The 22,429-nt window shown below is 36.1% G+C and overlaps 1 protein-coding gene across 14 annotated transcripts in view; it reads right to left on the bottom strand.

Moving 5' to 3' along the window:
- Positions 1-22,429, bottom strand: part of LOC111414968 (neural cadherin) — a 286,762-nt gene that overhangs the window by 64,702 nt on the left and 199,631 nt on the right. For 8 of the 14 annotated variants that reach the window (XM_071197078.1, XM_071197082.1, XM_071197077.1 and 5 more), the window contains 7 exons: positions 20,151-20,294; positions 17,036-17,151; positions 16,398-16,562; positions 10,693-10,830; positions 4,466-5,789; positions 2,133-4,415; positions 1,890-2,079 (listed from right to left, as the gene is read on the bottom strand). In XM_071197078.1, coding sequence (XP_071053179.1) covers positions 1,890-2,079; positions 2,133-4,415; positions 4,466-5,789; positions 10,693-10,830; positions 16,398-16,562; positions 17,036-17,151; positions 20,151-20,294 — 4,360 coding nt within the window. Of the gene's footprint in view, positions 1-1,889; positions 2,080-2,132; positions 4,416-4,465; positions 5,790-10,692; positions 10,831-15,813; positions 15,979-16,397; positions 16,563-17,035; positions 17,152-20,150; positions 20,295-22,429 lie in introns of all 14 variants that reach the window. The other 6 variants (XM_071197080.1, XM_071197084.1, XM_071197079.1 and 3 more) reach the window with 1 other exon arrangement.

Raw genomic sequence — 22,429 nt, 5'->3', positions numbered from 1 at the left:
TACCGGAGTTGAGATCATTTCCTGGGATCAAATAAGTTAACGTCACGGTGCAGTGGACACAGCCCGAGGAAATGGGGGTTTTATTCTTCGCCGCGAGAAAAATCCAACGGATCTAGAAACTTCCTTAAAATGCAATACAGAATCAAGTTCCAAAGATATTGTAATTACAAATTTATCTTTGTTTAAAACGATCTCGTTATTCGTTGATTTTCTTTTTGCGATGAAGTTTCTATTTGAGGTGAAAAAGGGAGCTTTGAACAACATTTCCAGTTCCACGATTTCCCGATCAACTCAAAGATTTTCCCGGAATCGTAAAAACCGATGTAGGCCACGAAATTAGAAATTCAAAGGGGGTAATCGCGTTTTTTTTCCAAGAGATAACCTGTTTTCGATACGACTGGAAATCGAAATTTTAAATCATCCCCCCATCTCACTCTGAATACTAAACCAAGCTCACTTTCGCATTTAATTGCTCCTAAAAAAAGTTAAAAAAAAACAAAACGATTTCCACACGTGCAACCGACATAAAATCTGAATTTGTAACCGCTACGAAAAACGTCTTGTCATGAAAATAATCGTTGTCGTCCCAATTATCTTTTCACAAAAATGCTTCTCCCCATCCGAAGAGAGCTAATTGCCGTCCATAACTTACGGCCAATTTGGTCCGTAATTTAACGAAAACGGAAGAGAGGAAAGTGGAGGGGTGGATTTAAAAGTATACCCGGGCCAAGATTTAATGAAGGCTGGGAATCGAGTTGGGTCGCGTATGGGTTGGGTTTAGCTACGGATTCTACCCTAAATTACTTAAATTAACGGGTTCGCGTAATTCACGCTTCGGTCGCGGGATTTTTATCCGGGTTGTCTCTTTTCCCCAAGAACTTATCTCTATATCGTCAATACCGAGTTTCTGTTGGAATTAAAACTGAAAATTCTGAAACGATTGAGAAACCGAGGGTCCATTTTAAATTGTAGTCATTAAGTAAAAAAGCGTTTAAATTAAAATTAAAAAAAAAATAATTTGTTCTCAAATGTATAATAAAATAAGGTTTTCCTTGTATGTTTTTTCATGATACAAGAGTCCAAATATAATAATTTCTACTCAATAAACTATTAATCTCAATCTTAAATTTAGCCAAGGTCACTTTGAGCCGAGGCGCTACAATTATCACCAGTCCATTCGAAGTAAATAGAATTCTTAAAAATTTAATTAAAGTTAAAAATCTTGCAGGGTTTTCATCAGCTTGATGGAGCAACATCAAAAAACATTTTCTTTTAGCAAATTTCATTTATTGTTGTAAATATAGTAGATTAAGGTACCTACACACCTCCGGCTAATTAAGCCTATGAATATTTCCACACTTAAACGTCTATTGTTAGTATTTTTATGTTAGTAAAATTATTATTTTTGACTCTGTGTATATTAAAAATCATTTGGAAATGGACCCATTAAATAAATCTAAAAAAATACTTTCCCAAAAATACCAAAACGAATCTAAACACAATAACAAAAAAAATATGAAAAGAAAAAACATGCTTTTAGTATTTATCAAGACCACAAAGCACCCCAAAAATGCTATACCATGATAATAAAAAATTAGATTATCATATATTTTGACTCAGTGCCTTCGCAAAAAATGGATTATGAGTTTATTGCGTCTGCGTAAATTTTCGGTCTGATTAGCGTTATAAAAAAAAACTTTTTTAAAATAAAATTAATTAAATAATTGAATAACAAAACCCGTATGTGAGGGTGTTTTTGTTAGCCGTAGACGCAATTATCTCGTTAAAATCGTGGTCCCCTTTTCAATCGGCTTAAAATAACAAAAAGACGGCCGCGGAAATTTAATAAGAGTGAGAGCTGAAATGGGATAGTTTCGCAAAAGACTCACGTGCACTCGTAGTCGTTCCACAAGTCCACGCATTCGAACGGCTCAGGGCAGATCACGTTTGCACATGGTTTGTTCGAGGGACATTCCTTCTCCAGGTTGCGTCCCATCGTTGCCTGACCCCACTGAGTTCCATTCATTGCGGGGGGAAGAGGAAGGTGTTTTCCTTCTAATCGAATATCATCTAAACAACCTTTAAAAAAGAAATAAGAGTTATATTTATAAAATTTTCTTGCAAAAAATTACCTTTTTGATAATCAGCATAAACCTCAAATGTTCTAACTCCGGTGTACTCAGCTTTTCCACCAGCATAAACTCCTTCTTGTTTATCAACCAATAACCATTGATGTCCGGTAAAAGTGAAAGTTTCGTTGTATCTTCTTCCTTCCCCTCCATCTAATTCTAATGTAGCCGCTGATCCGTACCTGCTTACCCTAGCAACGTGCCATTGACCATCATCAACAGCAACAGCACTCAACCAAATATCCCTTTCTTCAGTTCTTAACGAATTGAGGTTGTAGCGGAAATGTAATCTGGAATCTTTAATTTCTAAAATTCCGTATTCTCGGTTATGTTGATCCGCGACTCTAAAAAGTTCTCCGTGTTCTTCCCGCGTTCTAAATCTTAATTGGATTTGAGTTGAAAATCGATCTGGTTCGAAACTAAGCGCGTATTTAACGTATGATTGGGGTTTGAATGATGTGGGCGTTGTCCTGACGGTGCAAGCAGGACCAGTCCAACCTGGTTGGCATTTACATTTCGCTTCATTAAAACTTCCAACGCAAGTACCGTGTTCGTTGCATCTTGAGGTGGCGTCAGATCTTGAGCAAACTTCTTCTGTTTGAGGACATCCCGGCGCGCTATTTCGGGATAATCCAGGTTGAGCTAAATCGTATAATTTAGAGTTATGGAAAAGGTTTCTGATGCAACCATCAAATCCTTTTCCAACTGGCATATATTGCCAGTGATAATGAGTTGGATCGAATTGTTCGACGTATAAACCACCTAATTGTAAAGGAGCGTTCACGTTTAAGTATTCGTTAAAAGGTGGAATGGTTCCTTGTGCTTGACAAGTACTATCATCGAATTCGGGTGGGGTTCCATCTTCTAACTCACTAATTTCGGCCGATTTGCAGTAATCAACCACCATTCTTACGTTTTCTGTATCCCAAAATATATCTAATCGATGCCATTCACCATCATCGAGAGTTTTCTTTGTTTTTACTCTCAATTCTAAAGTACCTGATCCGAAATCTAAGAGTAATCTTGGATAACCTCGTTCTAATTCCACCGCGATGTAATCAGAAACCATCATTTCATCAGTTTCGGGAGGAACGATTGGGCCGTTATATAAAAGTAATCCGTCTGGTTTTTTGGTGATAAATTCAAAGTGTAAGTGGGAATTATCACACATTTCTAGAGGCGGGTACCACGCCCAACCGTTTCCTCTAAAACTTCTTGCTGTTTGTTGGCACCTTGGGCCGCTATATCCCGGGTGGCAAGAACATTTTAATGAATATCTATTTTCGATACATCTCCCGCCGTTATAACAAGGATTATTCCTACAATTTTCTTCTTTGCTAAAGTTTCTAGCTCCACATGTACATTCTGCTAAGACGTCCACTCTAACTCCAACCAAAGACGTCTTATTCGCATTCACCATGTAAGGCAAGGCACTTATATCTAACGTATTTGTACACGATCCTTCGCACATCACATTCTCATATAAACATTCATCAATCCCGACCATTGTGATATTAATTCCAACTTCTTTTTCAATTTCTTCACGGTGCATTAAAACTATCCCGTTTAACCTCACCGGTTTGTAATAAGGAGGCCCGTTTGCGGAAAATCTAATATCAGTAACTGGGGGATGTTTTCTTCGTAATTGCACGCTAAACACATCAACATTATCTCGATCGATATTTAATAAATCTGCAATTTTCTCTTTGAACTTTTCAACTTTACTTTTAGATAAACTTTGAGTTTTATAATTCCATATTCTGATAAAATCTTCATCCGTTAACCCCGATATCCTGACCGAACCCGAATTAACAACCGATTCGTGAGGTATCTCTTTAACAATAACGGTAACATTCGCAGGTACATCATTTTGGGTGTGTTTTCGATCGTAAACTTTGAATCTAAGATTATACTTTCCATCTCTAGTTCCGTGTCGCATCGAAATCATCCCAGTTTCTTCGTTTAATTTGAATTTGGGGTGCTCGGTTGTTTCCCAATAAAACTTTTTATCGGGGAGATCCCAATCGTCTAAGTCGTAAACGTAAACCCTACCTATTTCAGTTTCGGGGGCTTGCCCTTGATAGTTATAAACAAATATATCTTTAGCTCCCGGTTGCATTTTATTGTCGTTTACATCGCCGATTACGACGGTGAGAGTGCTCGTTCCAGTCATGGCTGGATTACCGTGATCTTTGATTACAATTGGGATTAAATATTCTTTTTGTTGTTCCCTATCGAATGAGCGTAATGAAGAAACGATGGCCATACCATCACCGTTAGCTCCCTCTGTAAGGTTATTTATTATTTATTAATTAATTTGGCTAGAAAAAACTTACTTTGATCTTGTTCTACTTTGAATGAAGCTCTAATGATGTCATCCGCGCCTGGGTCCAATCGAAATTGGAAAGGGGGGCCGTTGCTTTTTGATCTATCATCATCATCAGTTGCTAAAATTTCAACGACTTTTCTTGGAGGAACGTGTTCTGGTAAAACAGGTCTATAATCTTTTAAGAAAGTTGGGGCGTTATCATTAATATCTTGGACGATAACCGTTAAAGTAGCGGTTGCTGTTTTTGGTGGAACCCCATCATCAATCGCTAAAATTTTCACTTGATGCCTCGGGGTATCTTCTCGATCCAAAGATCTTTGAATACTAACAGTTCCTTCTTGATTAATAGAAAACTGTCGTTTTCGATCGGACGATCTATCTATAGCATACGAGACTTTACTTTTTCCACCTTGATCCGGATCTGTGGCTTTAAACGTTTCTAAGCTCTTCCCAACTTCGGCGTTTTCAAAGACGGAAACTTCGATGTTCGGTCTTTCAAATTGCGGTTTATTGTCGTTAATGTCTCTTAATTTCACAACCACCCACGAATAAGCCACGTGATATTTATCGTTGTCGTTATCCTCCCCTTTATCGTTAACCTGTATTCTAAACCTAAACCCATTACTTTGAAGAAGATCTTCGTAATCCAACGGTTGAACTATTTTCAAGGACCCCGTACCATCATTATTACGCACCATCGTAAATTTATCGGCACCATATCCACTATTTTCAATCACTTTGTATTGAAACTTGTTCGTTTCGTCCTCATCGTGCACGGTAACCGTTAAAATCGGCATTTCGGGTAACGTTGTACCATCGGTTTCATCCACTTCGGTGAACCACTCATCTTTAGTAAACTGAGGCGGCATATCGTTAATGTCTTTTACCCTAATCGAAGCCGTACCCGTCCCTTTTAACCCGCCACCGTCCATCGCGACCACTTGTATCGAATAATCGGGAGTTCTTTCGCGATCAAGACAACATACCGCCGTTTTTATCACTCCCGTTTCCGATTCAATTTCGAAAATTGGCGAACCGGTTTCTTCTTCAATCACATTTTTCTCGATCGAATAGATAAGTCGCGCATTGGTTCCTTCCGAAGGATCATCGTAATCGACAGCCGTCATCGTCATCACCACCATACCTGCCGTGCCGTTTTCAGTAACATTACCGAAATAAACACCTTGAGGGAAAATCGGGGCGTTATCGTTAATGTCTTTTAAGTTAACTTGAACGTCCGCGTAACCCACAAGACCTTCACCACCTTCGTCTTGAGCGAAAACTGTAAAACGCCATTGTGGACGACCATTTGGTTGATCACGATCTAACGGCTGAAAGATAATTTTTAAATAAATTTCAATTCAAAATCATTTATAGAGATACAGTAAACGAACTAGAAATACAGCCCTTGATTTTTACATCGGGGAATACCCTGAGTTTATCCTGACTTTAATTTCCTTGATCAAATTAGAACTTAAAAATAATCCCTTTTCAAATGCAACCACATCCCGTTACTACCAATGTTTAATCTCGTTGGGATATTGAAAAAGAGTCGCACACGTAGATCAAAACGCCAGTAGGTTCTTTGTCTCGTCATTGAAAACCCATTTTCAACTGTGGTAGCGCGTAGGGAGAGCAGTACCTCAAATAGAGTTTTCCCCATTAAAATGAGAACGGCATCCGTAGGGGCTGTGAAACAAGGGGCCTGGTATTGGATCAGAGCAACGGAATTCTATTAGTGTACGTCAGTGGCTTCCGGTTTTTTTAGATACGGTAAAAAGAGAAAGATGCATCTCATTAGCGTTTGGTAAATTTTACGAAGAACTTTGTAAACCGATTTCGCTTGCTCACGTGAATTTTAAAATGTGTGTACGTGAATTTTCAAACATACCCTTAATAAATATTGATTAAATTAAAATTTTAATTCAGCAAAATTTTCTACATGCATTAAAATTTACAGTAACATTATTCTCAGGTAACTTTGAAGCAATGACCACTTTGAATCAATTCATTACGAGAAAGCCCATCCTCTTAAGCTTCGAGATGTACCTAAGTACTCTTTGTGAATACTACATTAATTTCGATTTGTATCAAGGATAGAATCCGAATTGAAATGAACATTATCAACAGCATACATCATTTTTTAATGATGCTCGTATCACTTCTTGTATTAATTAATCACGCGTATGCATCGAGAAACGACATATTTTAGTGTGACATTTAGAAGTGAGTGATTTACCGTATCGAATACTTGCGAAAAGTCAAATAACATAAGCACGGTCCATTCATTGTTGTCAGCAACGTGTAATGTATCATTTGCAATATGAATAATCGTCGTTGCGTAACTACGATGTTTCGGAAAGCCAGATTGTATCAACGAGAATGTGTTAGGTTTATCGATAAACGATCTAATTTAAAAATCCATCTTTTTTTTCTAAAATTTTTGAGAGAGTTGGTAAAATTATTTAAAGTAGGACATGTTTCGGTTGATTAATAACCTTCATCAGGCGACATGATGGTGAAAAGATGTATGGGTATGTCAAAGATGATTTACAAATATTTTGAAATTAATGTAATTTACCTGAACTAACTTCTTATTTTGAACAGATACATTTTTTACCAAGTTGAAAATATGTATTTGGAAATAAACATTGATTATGACAGCGATGATTTTAGTTGTATCTTCTCAATCGCAGATGACCTTTCATGTTCCAAGGATTTGGCCAGAATTGTAGTACTCAGGATCGATTTTTAGGTGTGAAATTCCATATCGCAAGGATGTTTTCAAAAACTATTTACGATAAAACAGCCAAATATCAGTACACTTATATTTCAGTTTGGATGATGTTGCAAAAAAAATAGCAACCAAATATTGATGTCTTGCACGCACTTGAAGAAAACCCTCAAATTTACGGAGTGGCACGCGATGCCACTGCCTCGCATCATATAACGCGGCGTATGTACGTGAACAATTTATGCATCCTCATGTACAGCGAGTGCAAGTATTAAATGGGCGTGATTTTTAACCTCGGATGAAATTTTGTTCGTAGTTTCGAGAACAGATGGTACTGCAACCCAATTTTACGAGTTCTACGAAACTCATTACAACAAATTTCAAATTTTCTATTTTTTTTAGAAGATGGACTGATAATGCTACTTGTCAAATGTGAATCAAACTGTATATATTAAACGTTTTAATTATCTATATGAGCTCTTCAGAGGTAAGGTATGTTAAGTCACAGACTTGAAATTGTTAAGAACAGAGATTTGAAAGTGGATTTAATATTTAAAGAAAATACATGGTGCAGATAACTCATTTTGAAAAAAATGTAACTTAATACACCTTACCTCTGAGGTGCTGATATACGTTTTTTTTTTTACTTTTTGCAATTTGATTCGGCCGTTCTCGACTTATTCGAATTTTTCTAGAAAAATCTGCTCCAGCAGACATTTGTTCAAACAATCAGAGAACACTCAATTTTTGGGATATCAATTTAGGATTCAGAACATGCTTAAGCAACATTATTGAGTATGTTTTGGTGCCAAAACCGGCTGTCTAGAACGTTTGGTCACTTTATTATGGCAGGTTAACTTTTCGAAATTTGGAAGTACCATAACTTCATTTTTTTAAATGGCACCCCCCATATTTTATTACTTAGTTGTCTTCGATGTCTCATTCTACATCTTTTATGTCCCATGCCTAACATTAATAGTTAGTAAATTAGGGTTTTTTGAAAAATGTACACATATCATATGGATATTTAGCCTAGTGTTCCATGGAAAACAAATGTTAATGACTTATGACTTATTTACGTTGTTGATGCTTGTGAGTCTAAAAGCAGTTAAAATGGATATGAATAACGTAAATTAATAATAACGTAAGAGATCGCAATTGATAATACTTAAATTTGAATTCTCAAATTTTTATTTTGGCCAGAACCCCAGAAACGTCTAATGACCGGTATCGCTGAGACACCTGTATAGTATATTCGTTGTACACACATTTTGGAGACACTCTGTATATGGTATTTTTAAAGAATCGTCCGGTCGCTTAAAAATCGATATTTTTTTTTATTCGATGGAAAATCACTCAAATAAGCCGTTAAAAATTAAAAAAAAAGTATGGAAAAATGAACAAGTTACCGGTCGGGTTCGGAGCAAGGGGAGGGTTGTAAAAGAAACATAAAAACTTAGATACACACGAGCAGGTACATGGTAAATAAAGATGTTTTAGTCGTTGTGCGTCGAGAACCAAAGTAACAAGGATATTTCACCCGACAATATGGGTTATAATACTAACAAGTTGTTAATTCTTTCATTAAATTTGAGTAAATGATTTAATTTTTACTTACTTTATTTGTGCTGTGTGCGTTTATGTGGAAAAATAACTATTATCGGACCAGTGTTAACCGTAGTGTTGTGAAAAATACGTTGTAACCTAAGTTCGTGACGTCACGTCGAAATTTAAACTGATTTTTCGGTAAGTTTTTCACATTCCCGCACTTCCTTTTTATTTTAACGTGTTTTTAGGCAATTTTATATCGGTACAAAAAATCGTCGATTTTTAAGCGATTCTTCAAAAATATTCCCAAACTTGGGACCTGGCTTTATTATTCCATCAAATTGAGGAAAATACTTGTTTAACTAGTAACAACATAACCACAAAAAAATACATTAATAAGGAGTTATGAAATGAATTATTATGAGCAATATCTTAGAATTATCTTTCGTATTGAAGGTAAGTGAATTGTTAACTAAATTAATACGAATAAATCTAAAGAAAGTAACAACACTTATCTTAGTTTCTTGGTTGTAGGATAAATCAGTTCTTTGAATCGCGGAAATTCTTCAAATTAACTTTTTTTTTGAGGTTATGTCAAGATTAATCTTATTACATAACCTAAAACGTTGTTTATAATGTTGGAGGAGACAAAATTTGCGTGTTCCGTTTCAAGTTCAAAATCACACTAAAATTTTTAATTTTCCTTTGCTTAATGTTTGAGATTGAAAAATACTGCTTCCTGATTGGTCAATTCTATTAACTTGAAATTCGTTTTTAAAATTTTCTGATATTACCAACTTTAACATTTGAAATGTCACTAATTTAATTTGATTAAATATTATTAAAATTTTTTTAATAACTATATTTACGTATGAAATCTCGTGTTTTTAATGCTTCATTAAATTGATTTTTAGATATCTGATCATTTTCTTCTATATTCAACGGCTAAATTCCCAAAATGCTCTAATCTTGAGATTATGAATTTTCATCTAAAATTTCATTAATTCACACAAAGGATGGCTGTTTTCCATTCCTACTACACTAAGATTATCATTTTCAATAACTTCAACAGGATAAATAAGGATTTGAATAAGAAATTGAGAAAAGAATCAAATTGAGGTTATCTATCTGTCAGGGGGTCTTTAAAATTACTTCGTATCAAACTTTATTTGGGTTATATATAATAAAAAACATCAGAGGCCAATAATACATAAAGGAATTCATCAGGAAATAATATTTTATATTACTAATAATAAATTTATTATTATTACCATTCATAACATTCTCTTAAGTACATATGTACGTTCAATATGATAAGTCTTTTAAATTTAATTTGGAGTTATTTATATCATCACCCTTCAACTAATAGCCACTAGTTGCCGGCCAGATTTAGCCTGTAATAATTAAGCACTAACTATGGGGACGTAACCCTTCTAATCAGAAGACGTTTCATCATTAGCACTAGCTTGTCTTTAGGATGCGGATCGACATCCCGGAAAGGTCGCCATTCTACGCCTTGAATCGATCGCCTCAATCGCAATTAAGCACAGTGTGAGGAATGATCCTTTTCTACCAAGTCCAAACCAAAAGGATAAATCAACTCGGATTTGTGAGAGGAAAGCTGGGCGGAGATATTGATAAAAGACTAGGGTTAAAGAACCTTAGTTTTATGCCGTCCAAAATCGAAAAGGATTCAATAAAGAAACAACACAGCAAGGATTTCCTAACAATTGAGAACGAGATGTTGAGTTATTATTGTTGTTATTTTTCGTGGTGATATATTCTTAATAATAAAATATTAGATAAGATTGTGAGGGAACTAGTATATTTTAAGGGCATTTATCGCGCATAACGGTGGATTTATGATGAAAATTTTCTGAAAGAACACCATCTCGGCTTTTATATGGGACGTTTTATCATAGTTTAAAATATATTTTTAAAGGGTTACTGACCTTAAGAACAAAAATTTCTCCGTTGGTTCGGTTAATGTCAAACTTGCTGTTGGCCGGATTGTCCGGATCGATTCCTTGACCCGTGAGGAAGTAGACGATATTCTGGGGACGATCTTTGTCACCATCTGTTGCGGTAACCTGTTGGATTCGCACGAAAAATATCAGAAATTTAACTTTTAGCAACTTATCGATTCGTGCATTTTCAAAGTATCAAACTCTAAAAGAAAATATTAAGCAAGACTTACCACGTATTAGGTTGGTTCTTAAAAGACATATCGGTTCAATTTTTTTTTTAACTAAGAGGTTAAAATTTTTTTATTATGCAAATTCGTTCATTTATATTCCGAAGAAATCTGTATTTATAACTTTCCTTTTTGTACCTTTTCGGGTTATTAAAGTTAAATTTCGCCGATTTTAATTAAGATAAAACGCGTCTGTATGTGTATTTTTGTGATTTAAATTTTTTCCCATATTTTATAAAGTTTAAATTAAAAGTAAATAATAATAAAGTCTTAATAAAAAAATTGAAATTTAGCTTTAACCATTATTTACTGTCTTGGCTCTTGGGCATACAACAACCGAAGCGTGCATGAACTACGCTCTCTATTACATTCACGTCGGACAAATACGCACAGGAAAGCTCGAGGTATATACATTTCCAATTTCAAAGTAAACACAATGAACAGCTCACGAGAAGTTCTATAAATTGTTTCTAGTGTAAACAAGACCTCATTAAAGTTGGCCGAGGGCGAAGCAGTCAACTTGAGATGATACCTAGAAAACGCATTGAGTGGAAGAATACAATTTTTAATTATACAGTAAAATCACGATAGTCCGTTAAATAAAAAATTTTAATTTGCACTTTAAACTGCCATCCTTTCGCATCTCGAAGGCCCGTTTGTGACGTCACGTCTATCTTCTACTATTTCACACCTTTCTCTTGATCGAGTTTAGTATTACATTTCTTAAGACGGCTAAGCCCGAATGTTTTTAGGTCCTCGTTGAAGATTTCTTCTTGGTGAGGAATTTTTTTGTTACTTTGAAAAGTTACCGTGGAAAATTAATTATTTAAACGATGAAAAGTTGTGCGAGTATTTTGTTCGGATGGTTTAAAGTGCACTCAAGCTTTGAAAGCAGAAAAGAATGTCCTATAATGCATCATCTGGAAAGGTAAATTTAGAGATGGCGTCTATTATAACGGGAAAAGTTATCTGTGCTTAGTAAGAATTATTATTATGACTAGTAATAGGGTCGAGTAACAAATTTTAGAAAAGTTTTTGATGATGAATCTCCTTTATAAGTTGCAAGGACATCTGGCTTTTTCTATAATAAATTACATAGCATTACTTAAAAGCTGTAACACCGGAATTGATTAGTTTCTAACTAGGATGAGTAATTATATTTGTGAGAATTATCCATCCACACCCATGCGCTTTCATGGTTATATATCGTTAAATTATTATTATAAATGATATGGATTACATTTAGGAAGCTCATCCAAGCAGCGAATGCCAGAACATAATTAAACAATTCCAATTCTAAAACCAATTTATATTAAGTTCTGGGAAATTTCTATATTTTCCTCACGAAAATCTCCGTTTCCTTTAAACTCGAGCAATACCCAATAAAAAAAGTAAGTTAAGAGAGTGTGTTAAGATTGCGTTCTAAAATTGACTTCGGTGGTCGATTCACCTGTACAACTTTGAAATGAGTTAAAGAACTTTGGTCGGCTTAAGTTTCAGCTTGAAACGGGGAGGGTTTAAGGGAACCGCATTCACTTTGCTAAGCTACAGCCGCTTCGTTAGCTTTAACAGACGGTTCCGACACGAACGACAACAAAGGAGATCCTAACCAGGATGCACAAATAGGTCGTGGTACTCCAAAGTGTTCCAACCAAGTTTAAGTTGAAAACTATCCTTTACTTTTTCTAAACAATCCCTTTTATTTCCTAATCAAAAAGAATTTAATCAAAACACGAATTCATGAACCAAAATAGACGATCCAAATCACGAACGTGTTGTTTAATTACAATACGTGAAATGAAAACACCAGTTAGCAAGGCAATAACTGGTAATTACATTCGCGAAACATTCTCCAGTCCAATTATGCGAAACAAGTAAATAATTTCAATTAAAACTTTGCTGCCACGTTGCGGTTCTCAACACCTTAACCCCATAAATCATAATAAACGTTTCATTCATTTACGCGTTACTACGAGAATTACGTAAGTTAACGAAAAGTTTTTATTTTGCGATTTTGCCACTTTATTTCCCCAGAAAGCATCGAATGAGACAATAAGAAAAAGAAGTTTCGCTCGCTTTCTATAAAAATGGTAAACATCGCGTCGAAGCGGGTGTTGGAAAAGTAGTTTTTGGGTGAGATAATAGGAAACACTGGCGTTGAGTTGGATGCAAACACTTTTACGTGGCCCAAATGGAAGCTTTTATTCTCTTTATCAAAGAATGTCGATAAAAGTTTAAAGTATTTTATAAGATATATAAAGAAGTTATTAAAAATTAATTTCCTTTCGAACGAACTAGTCCCAGCATTTTATGCAATACCTCTCTTTCGAAGATACCATTATTATTCTTGTGCATTTATCTCCAATCTCGTTCTCTTGGCATCTTTCTTCAGTGACTTACTAGTCTATTTTCGTAGGATTAATAATATTCGCATCTTCTGTATATACAACCTGTTGCAGTGTTTTGTTGGTCAGCAAATTTTTTTTCCGGTGTCCGTTTGTCTTATGATTAATTCAAGCGTTACGTTGAATAGAGTTGGGTTGGGTGAAGTATTAGTTGAGGTGGCACGGGTAGCTCGTGAGGGATTTGATAAGGTCTATTTCTATCTATTGCATCATACGCTTGTTTAAAATTTAGGATGTCTGTGTTATATTGCCAAGATATTCTAAGTTTCTCTTTTACCGTGAATATTAGTGGTTATTAACAACATCTATTCCTCTTCTATCAGTATTTAATCTTCAATTACAAGTATGTAGTCTTCTGCCATAAGTATTATACGCCAGCGGTGTCTAATCTTTATCCAGATGTATCTAGTATTTTCCAATCAGTATTTAGTCTTCTACAACCAGTAAGTTTTAATCATTCAATTTTCTGCCAGCGGTATTAGTTCTCTTCCCGCAGTATCTAGTCTTCGAATATTAGGCTAGATAGAGCACTTCTGGCTCGATGGTTTTGTCAACAATCAAAATTGACGCATTTGGACGAGTGAGCAGGACTTCGCTACAGGACCTTAATATCGGAGTATTTTTGGGACCTGCTCGACGCTATGAACTTGAACAACGTACGACACAATCGAATTATTGACGACCAAGTTTGGAGAGCTAGTTATCTCAACCCCTTTAGACTCTTTTCTTTGGGATTACATGAAATCGCTAGTCTATGCCAACAAACCAGCAACGTTAGAAGAATTACAGGCCAACTTCAATTTCAGCCGATTTATGTGCTTGAGTCATGGAAAATTTGGTCCAGCGTATTCAATCGTGCCAGCGCTTCCGCGGACGACATTTGAACGATGTCGTATTCCATAAATAATGGCATCGATTATACTTATTGAAAAAAAAAACATTTCCATAACTAACCCACAAGTCTTTTAATTGAAAAAACAAAATGCATCGTTCTTAATGAAAAACCCTTTATTTCTAGCAGTATTTCCAACAGTATATAGTCTTCTGCCAGCAATATATAGTCTTTTACCAGAAGTATATAGTCTTTAAGCAGGAGTATCTATTATTTTTTAGCAATTTATAGTCTTTTACCAGCAGTATATAGTCTTCTACTAGCATTATCCAGTCTTCTTTCTGCTACATCTAGTATTCAAATACCAGTATGTATCACAAAGTATCTACTTTTTTACTTGTAGTATCTAGTATTTGTGTCTAAACTGCTGTAAACAATTTTAGTTAACGACTTTCCACATTATTTTATTCTAGAAATCGTAGTTTGCATCGGGAAGCGTAAACTTCATCGCTTCAACGACCCTAGAGGTTATAGTTTCATATCGATAGGATTCTTGCTGGTGAATTTGAGCATTAGTATAAGATAGTTAGTTCCAACAATGCAGAAATTAATAGTTATCTAATAAACATCTCCAAGTCTTTGAGGAAGTATTTAGTTGATTGCTTGGGGCTGAATGGTAGCAGGGAAAAATGTATATCTTGATAAGATTCAGGTTATAATAAAAATCGCTGAAACCAAAGTATCTGTAACGACGAATTTTGGGGGTAACTTTCTGGAGTTTGTGTTGGCCTATTTCTTTTGAGTCCAATCCCTTATCATTACGGCTAATCCCGAGCTGTTGGTATACATACTTACGGTTGAACTTGTGGTGCACCATCTCTAAATTGGAGAATTTCATTTCGATCTGTTTTCGCGATACCAAGATAGTAGATGGAAGTTTGTTTTTATGAAAACTGTTTTTATTATAATTTAATAATCATATTTCTAACATGGTAATTTTCGTTTTGACGTTCATGATTTAGGAATTTCCGGGGCGAGGTCGACCGCGTTCGACATTGCGTCATATATGAATTCACGCGGAGATTAATTAACGTCGACCCTCGCGTCAATATCACAGAATTTTATTGAGCTATAACTTGCCGGATCGTCGACCATGTTTTTAAAACGGGGTAGGACCATCTATTAACGATCGCGGTCACGCAGCGATTGTAACTTTGGAGCGAACCGATGATAAATATCGGAACGCTTGAAATTTTACGGTGAGGTTTAATGGATTTTCACGGAGAATTCGCTGTATCAATCCACATAAACGAGAGCGTAACGTAAATATCAAAAGGTTTCAATTTTTAAGAAATTAGTTTTTGTGTCGAACTGATTTAAACAAACCGATTGGAATTAGATCGAATTTCTTCCGTAACGGTCTGGCGCGCATCGAAACACGAACTCGGATCATTAATTTGGACAAGGTTCACTAAAGCTTCGGTTATTCTCTTTGGATGTAATTTGTTCTTGTGTTCGAAAATTTATTGTTACTCATTAACAGTAAATTGAAACTAAAACCGATATGAACCTATATGTCTTATTTTTAACCATCATCCCGCGTTACCTCCACCTTATTTTTAACCTGAAATTGTTTCCCTACCTTCGTAAGCCTCATGGGATAATGTCCTGGTTGTTCTTCGTCAACATCGGATCTATATAGTTTTTTCTCAAATTTCGGTGGTAAATCGTTGGCATCTTTGACGTGGATCACGACGGTGGTGTAGTTTTCGTTAAGGCTGTCCGAGGCTACCAACGTCAGCTCATACTAGATAACCATGCAGTACATACACGACATGTAGTGGGTGAAATTGCAAGAGGCTACGGGAATTTTGCCAAGGTGCGAGAGAGACGACAAGTGTAATGTGTATGTTACGGTAAATATTGGTATTAGGAATAATTAAATGGAACGCTCTCCATTTGTTTACACGGGGTTGAAAAGGAAATTGCTTCGTTAAAAAAAGTAATAACAAAAAAAAATAGGAAAGATAGGACACGTAATAAAATAAAAACAAAGTGATGAAATCCTACGACAAAACCAACGAAATCATCAGTCACGAAAAAGTATTTGACCACGGGAACAAACAAAAATGTAACAGACAGACAACAACACAAACGCAAACACAACACAGAAAACGGAACTCGGTTTGCGCATGCAAAAATCGTGTGCATTGAAAGGAAACCCGCCTGTAGGACGCGTTTTGGTAAATTCCGGTCGTCCTCTTCCGTGATTTGCGTCCGATACGTCGGTCTTTCAAACGCTGGGGGGTTGTCGTTAACATCCTTGACATGGATCACCACCGTTGTGTAGTTTTCTTTAAGGTTATCTGATGCAGCAAGACGCAGCTCATACTAGAAGAGTGTAAGAGATACAGTTGATGGAGAAAACGGGTGGATGATGCTATTTAATGATGAATGAAACAAAGAATTATACAAATAATTCCAAAATTACAACGCTTGAAAAAACTCCGAGAGAAAACCCCAACTCGTAAATCCCTACAACTCCAAGTTCCGCGGTAATTTGAAATTTTAAAAGGATTTCACGCAAACTTAATTATAAGAAGTTCCACTATACTTTTTAAGCTAATTTCTGAGGTTTCCGTAACTTCTTAGGTGTCCACGGATGATTTGAAGTTCCGAATAATCCCCCGAATTAACGTCTCGCTAAAATGATTAAAGGGGACAGATAAGGAAGGGACAAATCACGAACGAGGAATGCCAATGGAATGTGATACCTCAAAGGCGTATTATCGAATTAATTAACGCAAGTTGGAACAGGAATTACAATTCGTATGATGAGAAATGTGTTTTGATCGTCCACTTACCCGCTTTCTCGTTTCATAATCCAAAGCGCCTGCTACATAAATCGCTCCCGTCATGTTCTTGACGGCGAAAGCTCCTCCTATGTTACCGCTCGTGATCTCGTATCGAATACGGGACGCTGCAAAAAAAAAATTACTTAAAATTGTAAGAAAATTTTTATTTGGAAAATCTATGGTGGGGTTAAAAAGGGCTATAAATTAGGCTGAGATATGAGCCGGGAAAGCCGTTCGCACTCCACTGAAGAAATACTAATAAAGAAACCCCAAAGACCGCACTGCCAATCGGCAATATCTCACGGCTGACCTACATAGAGGTCATTAACGAACGGCTTTCGATGCCCAGGAGCTCCCTACGAGGAGGGCAAGACACGTTAATAGCCACGGAGGTTTTTGGCACGGCTCATTGGAAATGAATTTCCAGCCAAGCTCTCCTCGTCTCCTTTGGAACGACAACGTTAGATGTAACGAGTTAGAGCTCGTTTGAGGACCGAAACGGCTGTATGAGGTCATCCAGCTCTGAAACGGGGGTCACAGTATCAAAAGACCGACTTGGGTTAGTAATAATTCATGGTCAATGTGAAAAGGTTTTCTGTAATAACCCCAAAAGGTAGAAAGAGAACCCTGGTAATTATTGATTCTTTGTTATATATAACCCCATTAAGTCAATAGTGAAATTGTTTCTTTTCAGAATTGATAGAAAGATAACAGGAGACTTAGTCTATACTTCGGTGTATACCCGGTTCTTGATCTTATAACAGTGCGATAGACCTTGAGTTTCAATTATTTTAATATTTTGCTAATCACTAGGTAGTTGTAGGCAAAGTAGCACTTATTGCCGCTAAGTTTAAGCTTTGTACACGTTCCTCTGTACAACATCTCGACTGGAGTGGGTTGTTCTGCTGCTACGTAGTTTGTGGTATTACATCATCACCTGTTCGTGCATAACTTTGCACATCATACTACAAAAACTTGGAGAGTTATCTTTTTATTTGGTAAAGATTTCATTTTTTATCTTGCTTTGTTGCTTTCCTGTGACCTGTCAAAAACGCACCATGATTTTGCTCTGTTAACTCTCGCTGAATTCTCACAGTTGCTTTCGATTCATTTAGCGTAATATTAATTAAGCTTATTGGCTTTTATGGTATACCCAGCTTTGTTGTAGGCATTCCTGTTGTCATCATCTCTCAATGCTTAATTAACCTAATTCGAGTCATTAGTTTTTCAGAGTTTGATGTAAAAAAATTTATTACAAAAAAATTCTATAGTAATATAAGAGTTAAAAAGAGATAATAAAATATTTTTTTATAAAAATATACGTTAAAATTGAATTTCTTTCTCCTTAGAGAGTTATCGGTATCTTTTGGGCTTCCGGTCGCCTCCCATGTTCAATATGTCACCGGCCCATTTACCGGACCGAGGGACACAAGACCCTCGGGATCCATTCAGGATCCTAAACACGGGATCTCGGCGTATCCAGGACAGTGATTTCGTAATCGTCGATCGTAAATTGCTACTAACCGGATCAGGTACTTAAATTGTCTATAATCGGACAAAGGAAACGTAAACTTTATTAAAACGTCTTGTAACTACTTCAAAAAAAAACCATCACATCTCATCGAAATTTGAAATACATAAATAGAATGCGAAATGGTTGAAACGAGAAAGGATTTCGAGATAGATCATAACTCATCCGTAAATAAGCGTCGAGTTGTCGAGAACAGGGTCGACAAACGAGAAACACTCTGGCTTAAGCGGTCTTTGTTGGACAATGCTCAAGGGGAAAAAGCCCCACTTGACAGCGGTAATTTGCTACCCCTTTAGCCACCACAGGAAACGGTTAAGTATCAAAAAATATACGTAAAGAAGTGGTCTCGTTGCAACTCCAGATGATTAATTGGTCAAGTACGTCGAGATCAAACAAGTAGTAGCTTAAAAACTTTTTTGTTTCGTTTCTGTTGAAATGGTTTAACGTTATCAAAAGTTGAGAAACGAGATATAAGCATAAATCTCAACGTGGCTGTTCTAAAATTTAATAACCGAGGCGTAACTCATCTCGAACAGGAAATTGCTTAATTGCAAGAAAACTTGTATCACATTCGGGAGACATTTAATAACATCAGCAAGGAATTTATAAATGTCCGGATCCAATTTAAAGCATCCAGACTGAATAATGTAACAATCGTTGGCTTTAATCGTTTTACCTCCACAGCATCAATTTGACGGTGGAAACGACGTCATTTCGCTTGTATTTAATTTTATCTGAGCACATTTCCCCAGCAGGCGGCAGAAACGTTTAGGTCGTTCATGCTCAGATTATGTCTTGAAGTACTGGTAACGTGGGGCGACGCGGCTTGTATCTCTCACAGGTCGCCCTTTTTGTCCAAATTACACCATTGGTAACAACTGGCTGCAAGAACGTATATCACCAGCCTCTCCAGAGCTTATCTGAACGGTAATAGCTTTGTTTTTTATCCAAAAATCCCTGTTTGCCTTTTCCTGTTTATATCACCACAATGATTCAACTCCTAGCGATTCATCAACGACCCTCGTTATTTATCGCTTGCTGGTACACAACGAATCGATGGCATGTAATGGATTTTGCGCAGCGTTTCAATCGAAGTAATTAGTTAACAAGTAGTAACTAGGGTCGTTCGTTATTCCAAGTTTCATCACAGTTTCATTTTACATAAAACTAAATCACATTTTAATCCTATCAAATTACGTGAGCGTTTACAATTTTAGCAAACAAAAGTGCTTAATGCAAACACTGCAGAAAGTCAAGTCTAAGAAACTGCAAGACGAAACGTCTCTACGAAACCAACCGTCAAGATGCTAAACTCCAAGTCGCATTACGAACAAGACATTCCAGGAAAAAGACTTATAAACGAGAACACCATTATTATTTTATTGAGTTCGTGAAGCATCTAATTTCGAATATCCCTCAAAGGATCTCTCTCTCCCGACGGGATATCTTATTATCGAGAGTATTGGCCCGGTTCGTTTGTCAATATTGAACCCTTTGTGATAGCAGCCGGTGGAAAATTGGTCGGACCCGCAAAAACAACGAAAACAAAACGAACAGAAAGGGTCTAATAAGATGAGAAAAGTCGGAACTTACACTCATCGTGATCTTTGGCGGTGACGGTGAGGACGGTGTGTTGGATATCTTCATTCTCGTCGACTTCCGCCTCGTACAGAGCTTTATCGAAGTATGGAGGGTTGTCATTCTTATCGGCGATACCAATACGAATAAACTTTGTCACTGAAATAAAAAAGAAAAAAATTATTATAATAACATAATACTGATATTTTTTAAATCTTTAATGGGTGGCACAAAAAAAGCCTGTTAAAAAAATTTTTAAGAGTACAAGTTGGAAGTTGGACATAAAATATCGTAACCTTGGATTATATAGATAAGTATTGTATACCCAAGGTACGAGGTTTTATCTATGATGGGTGAAATAGATAGATGCCGAGGCAATTAAGGCTGAAAACTTTAAGACAATCATTTGGTCATTAAAGATAAAAATCGTATTTTTGGAATACAAATAACTATTCTATACCTAAGGTGCCAAATATTATCTTTCGGTAGTGAGATAGGTAATAGCCAAGGTTGCTATTGTGAGCGAGGCGCTACAATCGGAACCTATAAACATAAACCCCTGAAACTTTCTATTTTTAGGTCTAGTGTTAGTTCTAGTTTTAATTGTTCTGCAGCGCTAGACCAAGAACTAAAATCATTCGGGTTTAGCCGTTTTAAGAGACGTACGACTAAACCCAAATCTTTCTAGGTCTAATGTTAGTTCTAGTGACAATGTAAGCGTAAAACTAGAACTAACACTATACCTAGAACTAGAATCATTCGGGTTTAGCCGTCTTTTGAGACGTGCGGCTAAACCCAAATGATTCTAGTTCTAGGTATAGAGTTAGTTCTACATAGTACAGTGCTAGTGTAAAACTAGAACTAACACTAGACCTAGAACCAGAAACATCTCTTCTCGTCTTAAGACGGAAACTCAGAGTTATCATAAGGACGTTACTTTTTCCAAGCAAAACTTTTTCTCTGCAAAATTATCCAATGTATGTACTATTAAGTTATGTTGCATTTTGTGTGTGACAGTACAGGTGCATAGTAGTTTCGTAACTATGGTTACCGCATTAATATTGTGAAATTCCCGGTATATTGATTATAAAAGAAACAAAATAATTAACCCAATTCAACTTCATTATAATAACAGAGATATTTCCAATTTCGATTTAATCTATTCTCTAATGATTGAGCGTACTGAATTGCCTATCAAACATAGACATTACCTGGCTGATATTACACCGTGTAACTTCGTTACGAGGTCGTCGACAACGCTGTTCTCAAGGTAATTGTTAAAGACGTTTTACGTCTTCTTACAAGATTGCCTCTACTTCTCTATAGACATTAATTAAGGTCTTGACGGTTGGTGGCCAAATTGATTTTGAACAACCCGGCACCCTTTATGCTTTCTTGTATCATGTATCACATTTTTTGTAAGTTTTTTTTTTAATTAATTTTCTCAATTCGTACCAATCACCTGAATTTTACGTTGATCGAACGACTTTGTACGTTGGGGATGTTGATCGGTGACTAACGAAGTATACCTTTTCAGTTTTGACAGGTCTTATTAAAGTTTGCCGACGATGTCGCGTTTTGGTAACGCGCGCGTTCAGTTTCAACCCCAAACAATTTAACTTCTAGGTAAGTGAAAAAGTTGGACGATCAATTAGTTATGTTCAGAGTTTTCGTCTCCTCCGTGGGGGAGGATTTTTTTTTAAACAAGCATTGTCTAAGTTATTAATATAAATTTGAAATGTTATTAAACTAATTAATTTATCCTGTTATTTTGTTCTAAGGTACTGTTGGAATTAAAATGTCAAAGCCGTTATTATCAAGACAAGAGCGGCCAAACTTAAGCAGCTACAGCTCTGTACATTTTAATGAAGTTCGGAACTTCACCTGAGTTTGTCGAGGTGATTACTTTAACGGTACACGGGTAACATCTTTAGAATTACTTCTTTAAATTATAATATCCGGTGAATGCGTTAATAGTTTTCCTAGAAACTTTTGCACCACGAGACGCCTGTCAAAGTTTTTCTATTAACAAGTTTATTATTATTAATTAGCTTTATATACAACAAAAACTAAAAAATGAATTGTACGCGAAGGATTATATAAATAATAATTCCCATATCAATATATTATTAGGTAATCCCAAAGTCACAGACAATACCAAAATTAACATTCATTTCGAATCAAAATTATTATTGGTACGCAAGCGACCGAATTCATTCATTACGAAAGAAGGACTTCCTGTTGTTTAAAACTAAACAGTTGACCGTTACGCACCCGTTATTACCATGGAATAA

This window comes from Onthophagus taurus, chromosome 6 (assembly GCF_036711975.1).
Source record: "Onthophagus taurus isolate NC chromosome 6, IU_Otau_3.0, whole genome shotgun sequence".
Classification (NCBI taxonomy): Eukaryota; Metazoa; Arthropoda; class Insecta; order Coleoptera; family Scarabaeidae; genus Onthophagus; species Onthophagus taurus.
This window is presented reverse-complemented; position numbering and strand designations above follow the sequence as displayed.